The sequence below is a fragment of the Schistocerca americana genome, chromosome X (assembly GCF_021461395.2).
Source record: "Schistocerca americana isolate TAMUIC-IGC-003095 chromosome X, iqSchAmer2.1, whole genome shotgun sequence".
Taxonomy (NCBI): Eukaryota; Metazoa; Arthropoda; class Insecta; order Orthoptera; family Acrididae; genus Schistocerca; species Schistocerca americana.
The window spans coordinates 433,875,728-433,889,970 of NC_060130.1; the positions used below are offsets into that span (position 1 = coordinate 433,875,728).

The 14,243-nt window shown below is 38.8% G+C and overlaps 1 protein-coding gene across 1 annotated transcript in view; it reads right to left on the reverse strand.

Annotated features, from left to right (window-relative positions):
• LOC124556062 (voltage-dependent calcium channel type A subunit alpha-1) overlaps positions 1–14,243 on the reverse strand; it is a gene marked incomplete at its 3' end in the record, with an annotated part of 507,834 nt that overhangs the window by 146,027 nt on the left and 347,564 nt on the right. Inside the window, exon 22 of the mRNA XM_047130091.1 lies at positions 8,939–9,079. Within this exon, the coding sequence (XP_046986047.1) occupies positions 8,939–9,079 (141 nt within the window). The remainder of the gene's footprint in view (positions 1–8,938; positions 9,080–14,243) is intronic.

The following is a 14,243-nucleotide window of genomic DNA, read 5'->3' on the forward strand; positions in this document are numbered from 1 at the left end:
AGCACTATAGGGCTTAACATCTATGGTCATCAGTCCTTTAGAACTTAGAACTACTTAAACCTAACTAACCTAAGGACAGCTGACTGGTGAAGGTGATGTGCTCACTACTACAGAAGTTGCATATGAATCATGGCAAGTGGCAGACAGAAAAACAAAGGCTGACTTGATTTTATCCATTAATCCTACTGAGTTGAAGCAAGTAAAGAACTGCGCTACATCGCATCAGGTATGGCTGAAACTAATCAATCTATGCATCCAAAGGACCTGCTCACAAAGTAATACTGCTCAAATGCCATACGCTTCACAAAATGCATCCTATTGATGATGTGACATGATATATTACTGAATTCTTCGATGGTGTGGATAAGTTACAAGCAGTGGATACTGACATAAACAGTGGTGTGTTGTCAATAATGACGCTCTACAGTCTTCCGGATAGTAACAATACTTTTAGATGTGGTAGTGACATCCTACCATATGTTGAGATACTAAAAGTAAAAATCTTCGAAGAACACTATTCAAGGATTCAGAAGACAGTGCCATGATATTTGTTAAACTGGGTAAATGTTTCATGAACACGCCAAATGTGCTGTGAGTCACAGTGACAAATCATAAAAAATCAAAACAGAAACAAAAATGGAAAAATCATCATACAAATGCAATTGCTGTAACAAGAAGAGATAGAAAGAAGATGACTGCTTTTTCAAGAAGCAGCTAAGTGTGTAAGCTGCAAACAACTGTTGATAAAGCTCACTGCTGTTTCTCTATGAATGAGCCTGTGCCAAAGTTTTGTGACTCAAACATTTATTGGTGCATAGACATTGGTTGCAGTTCATATATGTGCAACAATCTGAAAGTGTTCACACATGTAACAGAAACAAAAGAGAATTTAATGCTTGCAGACAACAGTGCTATGAAAGTAACAGCTAAATGTGACATACACATCAGAACCACCACCAGTGGCAGCAACTCCATAACACTGAAAAACACTGTACATGCCAATTAATCCTTTTCCAGGAGTAATGGTGGTGGACAATAACGACATAGCAACAACTGAGAAAACTCATCCAATTAATACAAAATGCTAATTGTGATGTCGGTGGGCCAATGAGAGAAACATCACAAGGCAGTTTGAAAATTTCTGTGACCTTTATAGATAACCAACATGAAAGAGAACCTGTTGATAAATTTGTTCAGTTCAAAAGGCTAGTAGAAAATCAGACTGAACATAAAATTAAATCCCTTTAGTCACACAATGGTAAGGAGCACTGCAATGAAATAATGGACTCCATCCTCAAAATGGCAGGAATACAGAAATGTCTAACAACTCCATACACACTGTAGTAGAATGATGTTGCCAAATGAAAAAAAAACATTCATTGGTAAAATGTAAATGTCGTATGACTAGGGCCTCCCGTCGGGTGGACCATTGACCGGCTGCAAGTCTTTCAATTTGATGCCACTTCAGTGACTTGTGCGTTGATTGGGATGAAATTATGATGATTAGAAAAACACAACACACAGTCCGTGAGTGGGGAAAATCTCTGACCCAGCCAGGAATCGAACCTGGGCCCTTAGGATTGACATTCTGTTGCACTGACCACTCAGCTATGGGGGGCAGACTGTTCATTGGTCAAAATGGCTCATTGTGTGCTGCTCGCATCAGGACTGCCACCACCATTTTAGGCCACAGGCACAAACACAGCTAACTACACCCGAAATTTTTGCTTAACTAAAGGACTATCTGATGGAACTCCATATGAGAACTGGATGAAAAGAAAGCCTAACCTATCTCGTCTTTGTACATTTGGTCAAAAAAAAGTTGTCAGCCTGGATAAATCGCCAAAAAAAGGGAAGTTTGATCCTAAAGGCAAAGAAGGAATTTTTGGAGTCTATTCTGACTGTTTGAAAGGATATTGTACATGGATACCAAGACATCACACTGTTCACATGTCAAGAGATATGAAGTTCCTTCATCAGGACAGTTTCAAGCCCAAATAAACTTATTGTGGACTTCTATAAAGATGAACCAGATCATCGCCAAAGAGGAGGCATCAACATGAATCTTGGAGGTGGTTTTAATGGTGATACAAACATTAAACCAAAGCCATTGCCAGACATCACCCTGTTCAACAACAATTAGAAAGTTAGCACCTAACCAAATTTTTCAATCAAAGATGAAACACATTCATAAAAAATACCACACATACGTCAGGGTCTACAAGAGTATCTGCTAAACTGGAATATCAGCCAACACCATGTACTTAAGACTCAATTCTTAATATATAACTGTCTGTAAGAACTGAGGAGTCATGTTGAGATTCAGATTTTACTGTCAAGTAATATCTTTGGTGTCTATCTATACGAGGTGCATTCAAGTACTAAGGCCTCCGTTTTTTTTTCTAATTAACTACTCACCCGAAATCGATGCAACTGGCGTTACTTCTCAACGTAATCGCCCTCCAGACGTACACATTTTTCACAACGCTGACGCCATGATTCCATGGCAGCGATGAAGGCTTCTTTAGAAGTCTGTTTTGGCCACTGGAAAATCGCTGAGGCAATAGCAGCACGGCTGGTGAATGTGCGGCCACGAAGAGTGTCTTTCATTGTTGGAAAAAGCCAAAAGTCACTAGGAGCCAGGTCAGGTGAGTAGGGAGCATGAGGAATCACTTCAAAGTTGTTATCACGAAGAAACTGTTGCATAACGTTAGCTCGATGTGCGGGTGCGTTGTCTTGGTGAAACAGCACACGCGCAGCCCTTCCCAGATGTTTTTGTTGCAGTGCAGGAAGGAATTTGTTCTTCAAAACATTTTCGTAGGATGCACCTGTTACCGTAGTGCCCTTTGCAACGCAATGGGTAAGGATTATGCCCTCGCTGTCCCAGAACATGGACACCATCATTTTTTCAGCACTGGCAGTTACCCGAAATTTTTTTGGTGGCGGTGAATCCGTGTTCTTCCATTGAGCTGACTGGCGCTTTGTTTCTGGATTGAAAAATGGCATCCACATCTCATCCATTGTCACAACCAACAAAAAGAAAGTCCCATTCATGCTGTCATTGCGCATCAACATTGCTTGGCAACATGCCACACAGGTAACCATGTGGTCGTCCGTCAGCATTCGTGGCACCCACCTGGATGACACTTTTTGCATTTTCAGGTCGTCATGCAGGATTGTGTGCACAGGACCCACAGAAATGTCAACTCTGGAGGCAATCTGTTCAACAGTCAATCGGTGATTCCCCAAAACAATTCTCTCCACTTTCTCGATCATGTCGTCAGACCGGCTTGTGCGAGCCCGAGGTTGTTTCGGTTTGTTGTCACACGATGTTCTGCCTTCATTAAACTGTCGCACCCACGAGCGCACTTTCGACACATCCATAACTCCATCACCACATGTCTCCTTCAACTGTCGATGAATTTCAATTGGTTTCACACCACACAAATTCAGAAAACGAATGATTGCACACTGTTCAAGTAAGGAAAACGTCGCCATTTTAAGTATTTAAAACAGTTCTCATTCTCGCCTCTGGCGGTAAAATTCCATCTGCCGTACGGTGCTGCCATCTCTGGGACGTATTGACAATGAACGCGGCCTCATTTTAAAACAATGCGCATGTTTCTATCTCTTTCCAGTCCGGAGAAAAAAAATCGGAGGCCTTACAACTTGAATGCACCTCGTAATTACTACATGCATATTTTCAAAGCAATTGTTATAGTTCTGTGTGATGCCCAATGAAGAAAGTTGTGAATAAAGCTGTCCAGTACTTATGTGTTGTGCCTGTATTATCAAACCACATCCCAACCAAACAAACATTAAAAAGTAAGAAATTCAAGCCACAACTAACAGAATTTGTGAATATATGTAAACTCTGTCTTTCATATGGTTATAGTTACATTACTAAAGTACAACCAGTTTTTCATGAATACGTCAGTGAGAGTATTCCTATGCCATGACTGTCTATCAGATAGGTAGCAGATGTGTTTTTGGAATACTGACGGTCACATTTCTTCAAAGGAAAGTTTAATTAAAGTCGGTAATGCCTCGTGCTCATGTTTTAGTAAACAATATGTTATGCCATTTATTAAGCAACACTATACACTAATATTACATGTACAATTTATTGGGTCAGTTTTGTGTTATTACTTATGACTACCAAGTCATTTATTTTAATTACCTATATATATCAATATAAAATCCCTTTTTAATTGTGCCTACATCTTAATGATGTTAGTTCAAGAACATTTAATATAAGGTTTCTTTCATTACATACTTTGTTCTTTTAGAAATTTTCTTTATTATAATACATGTGTGACTAATATTACTGATTACTGAATATTTTTAAATGATAAACTAAAAATATGTGACATAGCTGAAATCTTTTTGTTTGTGTTGCAATGTTGGTATAATGACAAGACACAACTGTTAATAATACATAAAATCGTAAAACTAATTGGATTAAAGGAAATCTAAAACTCAACATAAACAGATTATGCTAATATTGCAAATTTAAATCAAAATTTTATAAAGAAAAGTTATTAGTTGGAAAGACTCTCAATGACTTGGAAGTAAATTGGTATATGCTCTTTGGAGGAAAGCTTTTTGGCAGTATTAGTTATAAGTTAGACTTCGTGTTGTATGGATGTGTTCTAAAAGTACTATGTGTAAATTATGTTAGAATGATACAGAAGATAAAAAAAGAATGAATAAAATATATGAAAGAACTAATTTAAAGTCCCGTGACAAATTCATTTATGGACTGCATATTGAATGACTCCGAACCTGTAAAAATCCTCTTACCGGTATTTCAAATAGGATGCTCCAACTTGACAACTGTATCAACAACAAGAATGATGACTGATGGAAAACCAATATAAGTAGAACAAATATTCACTTACTATAACATGAATTCCAGCATGTTTCCTAACTTTTGCTCTTATTTCTTCTCAAGGTATGAGAAAATTGAATGCAAACAAGATCACATTGTAAGTTACAGTGAAATATTTTGGTAACATAGAGATCACCAGAGATGGATGACTAGCTCAGCTAGGTTTTCATGGGGTTAGATATTGCCTTTATTGTTTATGGCTCCTACTAAATCACTGATCGGAATGATTTACAAAAACCACAGATAATCGAAATTTGGACAACAGGAGAGATATATGAGTCCCACTTTCTTAAACATAAGTATGGTGTCTTAACCTTTACATTACATCACGAGGTACAAGATTCAAGATATCTTTGACAGTGCTAGTGTAGAACACAATGCGTTAGTTTTGAAGAGAGAATACATTCATATACCATCACCTTAAGTGCATAGCAAGTTCTCATGTTATAGATTGGGCCACCATTAAGTACCATCAGTAACGTCATCTACAATGAAACATGGGAATTTTCAATGACAAATGCTGCTTCGAGAAGTGGTAGTGACTGTAATCACAAATGGTTAATACAGTTCACAGTGGTTTTTCATCAGTTATGTGGGTGTTCTTATGTTAAAACTGAATAGTTTGTTTGTGCCACTATGAGGCCCAAGTTGCATAAGCTTTCCCAATGAACCTTTTACTATGCTGGAAGATTTGAACACATGGGTCTAATGAATGGAAATTACAAACAGATCTTTATGTAAGCTGCGAAGAAGGAGGAAATTTGTATTATGACACAATACCTTATATCATAAGTAAAAGGTATGAGGAGAAATAGCAAGAAGCCTTCAGTTCAAGTGCAATAGTTAAATGGCAAGTAAACATTTGCAAAAAGAATGTCTGATGATGAAAGATCAAATCAAACTTGACTTTGAGCAAAGAACAAAGTTTACCTAATAACTGACATCACAGAACTCCCATACAATAATATTTAGCTGAAATGAACAATCATGTGTTGTTTTACTTTTATATTTATGTCTATACCCTACTAACCACTGTGAAGTGCATGACAGAGGGTACTTCCCATTGTACCAGTTATTAAAGTTTTTGTCCCATTCCATTGACACATGGAGCATGGGAAGAATGAATGTTTATCTATATCGCAGTGTATGCTGTAATTAATAAGATCTTGTTCTCATGATCCCTATATGAGTGATATGTAAGAGGTTGTAGTATATTCCTAGAATCATCATTTAAAGCCAGTTCCTGAAAATTTGTTAGTTGACTTTCTCAGGGTGGTTTCCACCTACCTTTAAGAGTCTGCCAGTTCAATTCTTTCAACATGTCTATGGCACTATCCCACGAACCATACACACCTGTGACTATTTGTGCTGTTCTTCTCTGTATACATTCAATATCCCCTGTTAGTCCCATGTGGCATGGGTTCCACACATTTCAGCAAAATTCTAGGATGTGTTGCACGAGTGATTTGTAAGCAATCTCTTTTGTAGGTTGATTGCATTTCCCCATTTTTCTACAAATAAACTAAAGTCTACCAGCTGCTTTATCCATGACTGTATTTATATGATCATTCCACTTCATATCACTATGAAGAGTTACACCCAGATATTTGTATTAGTTGGCCAAAGCCAACTGTGACTCATTGATATTACATTAACAGGATGCTTTTAAATTTTTTTTTTTTTTTTTTTTTTGTTTTTTTTTGTTTTTTTTTTTTTGTGAAGTGCACAGTTCTACATTTCTGAACATTTAAAACAAGTTGCCAATCTTTGCACCACTTTGAAATCTTATCAAAGTTTGACTGAATATTTGTGCACCTTCGTTCAGATTGTACTTTGTTGTAGATAACTGTATCATCTGCAAAATGTCTGAGGTCACTATCAATTTTAATTAACATTAATTAATATTAATATCCAATTACATTATATTAATTGTCCACAAGGCTTGCTCAATACAAACAGTAAAGGACCCAACACACCTTCCTGGGGTGAACCCTAAGTTACTTCAACATCTGTCAATGACTTTTCATCCAAGATAACATGCTGCATCCTCCCTACCAAGAAATCCTCAATCCAGTCATAAATTTTGCCTGATACAATCATAGTTTTGGTAAGAAGTGTAGATGTGGTATTGAGGCATATGTTTTTTATAAATTAAGAAATACTACATTTACCTGACTGCTTTGAGCCACGGCTTTCAGGATGTCATGTAAGAAAAGTGCTAGTTGGTTTTCAAACGATGTTTTTGAAATCCACGCTCATTGGCAAAGGATGTTGGACAGCAGTTTTATGGGCCTCTTCTGCTACCCTTCTTGTAGTTCTTTATTCCAACTACTGGGTATGGATTTTTGCTTGAGGGATCTACGACAGATTATAGTGAACAGAGGGGCTAACTCATCCACAAATTGGGTATAGAATCTGATAGGGATTCCACTGGGCCCTAGGGCTTTGTCCAGTTTTACTGATTTCAGCTGTTTCTCAACATCACTGATACCAATGCCCATTTCACACACATTTTCAATGGTACAAAGATTAAATTGGGGCAATACTCCTGGGTTTTCCTTTGTGCAGGAACATTTGGAAACAGAGTTAAGCATTTCTGCTTTTGCTCTGCCACTCTCAATTTCAGTTCTTGTCTTGTCCATGAATCACTGGAGACTAGGTTTGGTGCTACTAACAACATATGATCAGAACTTCTTTGGGTTTTGTGAAAGATTTTCTGACAGTATTTTGCTACGGTCACTGAAGGCTTCAGCATTGCTCTCTTCACTGTCAAATGTGTTTCATTCTTCAGCATCTCTCTATCTATATCCTTATGCTTTGTTGTACACCTATTATGCAGTGGTCTCTGTTTCTATAGACGTTTCTTTATAGCAATTGCATGCCATGGAGGATCTTTCCCATCATGAACTATTCTACTGGGTGCATATATCCAGTGCATGGTCAACTACTCTTTTAAACTTGAGCCATAATTCTTTTACATGTTCCCAACTGAGCTAAACATTTCAAAAAGTTCCTCATTGAGCTATGACACAACTGCTTATTTCACTAGTTTGCTGAACATATAAATCTTTCTACTTGTGTTAGTTGCCCTTTGTACATTTGTATTCATTGTTGTTATAACTAACTGATGGTCACTGATACCAGTTTAGATGTGAACATCCCCAAACAGGTCAGGTTTGTCTGTTACCATTAGATTTAACATATTTCTGAACTACCTGTTCTAGGTAGTATTAAGAGAAGGCATTTTGTAATGTTTCACAGGATGTCTTGTCACACCCACCACTTACAAAACTGCAATTATCCAACTTTGTGGTTATATGGTTAATGTTTTTAAAGTTAATCTAATGATCACATTACAATTAGGGTACATAGATACAAGAAAACTGAGGTTTTCTCTAAAGATTTTGGTTACATCAGGAAGTAAGCCTGGTGGCCGACAGCAGGATTCTATTATAATTTTATGCCCACACTTGATACTGAGTCTTGTTCAAACAATCTCACAAGCAGCTTTAGTTACTGTCCCAGTGGATTTGAGTTTCTGTTCACTGCAACAAACACACCACTTCCATTTTCCTATCATTTTGGTATGCACTTAAATTTTCCCCCAAAAATCTCACTACTGTGAACTTGAGGGTTTTAACTAGCATTCGGTGTCTAGTATTATGTGGGCTTCAGTGCTTTTTAGGAGACCTTATAGCTGTGACACTTTCTTGTGAATGCTTTGGCAGTTAACCACTATGATTTTAATATTCTCACCTGTGCAGGGGGGGGGGGGGGGGGGCATTTTTATGGGTCTTACCCCGATACTTACGGATTTCCTACAGCTATCATTAACTGGACTGGATTGAAAGTCACCCCACACACAGTCAACTACCTAGATGTTGCCTCTGATGTGTCGCGCACACCTGACCCACTAAGAGAAACCCTACAATTCTCAGTTTAAAGTTAACAGACTCCTATTTCCTGTTTGTTAACACATTTACATATTTTTTCAATGTAGTAACTAATAGTTTTTCTTTATGTTAGGTAAACTGAAATTTTACTTACTGTGGCCAACCTTCACCCGTTTGCACAGCAAACAATGTTAACATTGCAACCATTACGTTGTCATAATGAAAGGCCTGAGTTTTCCATTCCCTATTTCTTGGTTCAGGTACATTATCACCATTAAAAATAAAAAATTGGCCCCTGAAAATTAAGAAATAAATTATTTTTGTTCAAATGTGATTAAAAGTAATTTGTTACTTAACTTATGAAAAACACAGTGTATTTAAGGGCAGCCACAAGGTATGATTTAATGAACAATAATTAACATGAAGATGAAGTGTTTTGGCTTTTTCACTGTGTACACTGACAAGAATTTAGTGTTGAAGAAGGCACATATGCCTTTTGCGATATGCATAAGCACAGCTACTACTGTATGGCAGATAATAAGGAATTTCGGATGTGGGTGTGTCAAATAGTTATTTTGACAGACACAACAAAATGACTATCATACACATCTAGCCTAGACAACACACACACACACACACACACACACACACACACACACACACACACACACACACACACATACATCACCAATGTCTTATGTTACTGAGGCCGGGCTGTGAGCAACACCAATGTATGTGTGTGTGAGGTGTGAGTTGTTCTTGCAGGAATGCATGTGTGTTGGTTACTTTAGAAAAAGGCCTTTTGGCCAGAAGCTCAACATATATCACAGCCTTTTTGTTGTCTCTGTCTATAATTCAACATCTCCTCTACATGAGGAGCTGTCAAATTCACCATCAAACAACTTTTTTTTTCAGTAGATGTTTTACAACTAGAGTAAAGGCTGCAGTACGCAGCCATTAAAACCTTAGAGCCAACATAGTGCTCTGAAAGGTAAGACAGGGAATAAAAAATTATTAAAAACTAAATATGGGCATAAGAGACAAAGCAATTAACAAAACTACTTTCAGTACTTCTGCTGCTACTAGCACCAATGAAGACAAAAAATAATGCTATACGGCAAAACACATATAGATAAGCCAAAACATTATGACCACTGTCAACCACAACACTGGATACCACCTGGTGGCATTGCAAGCAGATGACAAGGTAACAAAAGTATGTAAGCAGAGCAGACACAGACAGGGGATTACCTTAGCGAAGATATTTGCTGCTAATGGGGAAATCCATTGAGATAAGCGACTTTGAGAAAAGGTGGATTATTATTACGCAGAGCCTGTCAATGAGTATCTGGAAAATGGCACAGCTGCTTAAATGTTCATGTGCTACAGTCGTGAGCACCTATCGAAAGAGATACAAGGACAGCAAAACTACCACTAGGTGCTAAATGGTTGGATGGTCACGACTCTTCACAGAACGCGGGGTTCAGAGGCTTATCTGCTCTGTAAAGAAGGATATATGGTGATCTGTGACTTCTCTGTCAAAAGAGCAAAATGCTGGTGCATGCTCAAGTATTTCAGAGCACACTGTTCATTGTACATTGTTGAACACGGAGCTTCACAGCAGACCACTCCTAAGTGTTCACATGTTGACCCAACAACATCATCAATTACAATTGCAGTGGGTGTGGGACCATTGGAATTTGAGCATTGATGAATGGACATGTGTCAGCTCTTCAGGTGAACCACATTTTTGCTACACTAGTTCAATGATCATCTCCACAAATGCTGCCATTGAGATGAACAGCAGCTGCAAACATGTAGCGTGCAATAGACGTAGGCTGGTGGGAGCAGTATTATGCCATGGGACACATTCTCCTGCACTTGCATGGGACCTGTGGTAGTAATTGAAGACGCTGACAGCTGTGAACCACCTGCAGCCCTTCATGCTTGATGTCTTCCCCAAAGCCAATGTCATCTTTCAATACAATAACTGTCCACGTATCAGAGCCCAAACCACGCTACAGTGGTTTGAGGACATTACAGTGAACTCACATAGATGACTCACTGACCAAATTCATCTGACGTAAATCCTATGAAACCTACATGGGTCGCTGTTGGGTGCCATCACCATGTATGGAAATCAGCAACCCATTACTTACACTAATTACATGACCTATGCATAAACATCTAATGGCAGATACCTCCACAAACCTACCAACAAACTCTCAGATCCCTGATATGCAGAATCAGTGATGTATTTCATTCCAAATATGGACAAACAAGCTATTAAGCAGGTGGTTGTAATGTTTTGGCTCATCAGTGTAAAATGTTACATGGGAGCCACTACCTGGAAGAAAGAGGAGCTATGCCTTACAGAACTTAACATGTTGACTGTGAATTACTGCAGTGAGTGTAGCATCACCATGTGTCATTGCCATGCACACAAATTCAGTTGTTTTTCAAATTCACTTCTTTGAAGCCAATATTAACTGAGAGTAGAAGTTGACTACATGGTATTTTTCATGAATATTAAGTCTAACAGATATAGACTGGGACAATAAGATGTTTAGGACGGGTGGTAGGGACAGAGCATCGAGTGACATTATACTGAGTGCACTATCCGAAAATTACCTCGAGCAATTAAACAGAGAACCGACTCATGGAGATAACATCTTGGACCTACTGATAACAAACAGACCCAAACCTTTCGACTCTGTAAGTGCAGAAAAGGGAACCAGTGGTCGTAAGGCCTTTGCAGCATCCCTGAATATGGAAGGAAATAGGAATATAAAAAAAGGGAGAAAGGTTTATCTGTTTAGCAAGAGTAATAGGAGGCAGATTTCAGACTACCTAACAGATCAAAACGAAAATTTCTGTTCCAACACTGACAATGGTGAGTGTTTATGGAAAAAGTTCAAGGCAATCGTAAAATGCGTTTTTGACAGGTACGTGCCGAGTAAAACTGTGAGGGATGGGGAAAACCCACCGTGGTTCAACAACAAAGTTAGCAAGCTACTGCGAAAGGAAAGAGAGCTTCACTGCAAATTTAAACACAGCCAAAACCACTCAGACAAACAGAAGCTAAACGATGTCAAAGTTAGTGTAACGAGGGCTATGCGTGAAGTGCTCAGTGAATTCGAAAGAAAAATTCTATGTACCGACTTGACAGAAAATACTAGGAAATTCTGGTCTTATGTTAAATCAGTAAGTGGATCAAAACAGCATATCCAGACACTCTGGGGTGATAATGGCATTGAAACAGAGGATGACACACGTAAAGCTGAAATACTAAACACCTTTTTCCAAAGCTGTTTCACAGAGGAAGACCACACTGCAGTTCCTTCTCTAAGTCACTGCATGAACGAAAAAATGGCTGACATCGAAATAAGTGTCCTAGGAATAGAAAAGCAACTGAAATCACTCAACAGAGGAAAGTCCACTGGACCTGGAGGGATACCAATTCGATTCTACACAGAGTACGTGAAAGAACTTGCCGCCCTTCTAACAGCCATGTACCGCAAGTCTCTAGAGGAACGGAAGGTTCCAAATGATTGGAAAAGAGCACAGGTATTTCCAGTTTTCAATGAGGGTCATCGAGCAGATGTGCAAAACTATAGGCCTGTATCTCTGACAGCGATCTGTTGTAGAATTTTAGAACATGTTTTTTGCTCGCGTATCATGTCGTTTTTGGAAACCCAGAATCTACTCTGGAGGAATCAACATGGATTCCGGAAACAGCGATCGTGTGAGACCCAACTCGCTTTATTTGTTCATGAGATCCAGAAAATATTAGATACAGGCTCCCGGGTAGATGCCATTTTCCTTGACTTCCGGAGGGTGTTCGATGCGGTTCCACACTTTCGCCTGATAAACAAAGTAAGAGCCTACAGAATATCAGACCAGCTGTGTGGCTGGATTGAAGAGTTTTTAGCAAACAGAACACAACATGTTGTTTTCAATGGAGAGACGTCTACAGACGTTAAAGTAACCTCCGGCGTGCCACAGGGGAGTGTTATGGAACTATTGCTTTTCACAATATATATAAATGACCTAGTAGATAGTGTCGGAAGTTCCATGCAGCGTTTCGTGGATGATGCTGTAGTATACAGAGAAGTTGCAGCATTAGAAAATTGCAGCAAAATGCAGGAAGATCTGCAGCAGATAGGCACTTGGTGCACTGAGTGGCAACTGACCCTTAACATAAACAAATATAATATATTACGAATACATAGAAAGAAGGATCCTTTATTGTATGATTATATGATACTTTCATGCAGCGTTTCATGGATGATGCTGTAGTATACATAGAAGTTGCAGCACTAGAAAATTGCAGCAAAATGCAGGAAGATCTGCAGCAGATAGGCACTTGGTGCACTGAGAGGCAACTGACCCTTAACATAGACAAATATAATATATTACAAATACATAGAAAGAAGGATCCTTTATTGTATGATTATATGATAGTGGAACAAACAACTGGTAGCAGTTACTTCTGTAAAATATCTGGGAGTATGCGTACGGAACGATTTGAAGTGGAATGATCATATAAAATTAATTGTTGGTAAGGCGGGTGCCAGGTTGAGATTCATTGGGAGATTCCTTAGAAAATGTAGTCCATCAACAAAGGAGGTGGCTTACAAAACACTCATTCGATCTATACTAGAGTATTGCTCATCAGTGTGGGATCCGTACCAGGTCGGGTTGACAGAGGAGATAGAGAAGATCCAAAGGAGAGTGGCGCACTTCGTCACAGGGTTATTTTGTAAGCATGATAGTGTTACAGGAGATGTTTAGCAAACTCAAGTGGCAGACTCTGCAAGAGAGGCACTCCACATCGTGGTGTAGCTTGCTGTCCAGGTTTCGAGGGGTGTGTTTCTGGATGAGGTATCAAATATATGGCTTCCCCCTACTTATACCTCCCGAGGAGATCACAGATGTAAAATTAGAGAGATTCGAGCGTGCATGGAGGTTTTCCAGCAGTCGTTCTTCCCGCGAACGATACTGACTGGAACAGGAAAGGGAGGTAATGACAGTGGCATGTAAAGTGCTCTCCACCACACACCGTTGGGTGGCTTGCGGAGTATAAATGTAGGTGTAGGTGTTATATGGCAAGATACGTTTTAGGAAACAGTAACCTAATACTAAAACAAATACTCTGTTTTCCCAACTTTGAAGATTATTGTTCATTTTCAAGATCAGACTAGGAAGAAGGCACTGTGGAGAGTATCAAGGAGGTGTAGTATTCTCAAACAGACTTCAACAACATTTGCATTTCAATCATAGATGGTTGGGTAACACATGTACAATGAAACAGTTTACTTTAAACAAATTGGCTGCAGCTGGTAGTGTTAAAGAGAGGGAAAAATCATTAGACTTTCTTCAATGAAAGTGGTTGATGATTTTCTTTGTGTTGAGCAAATGAGTGGGGCATTTTCTTCATCCACAAATGTCTGACAGGT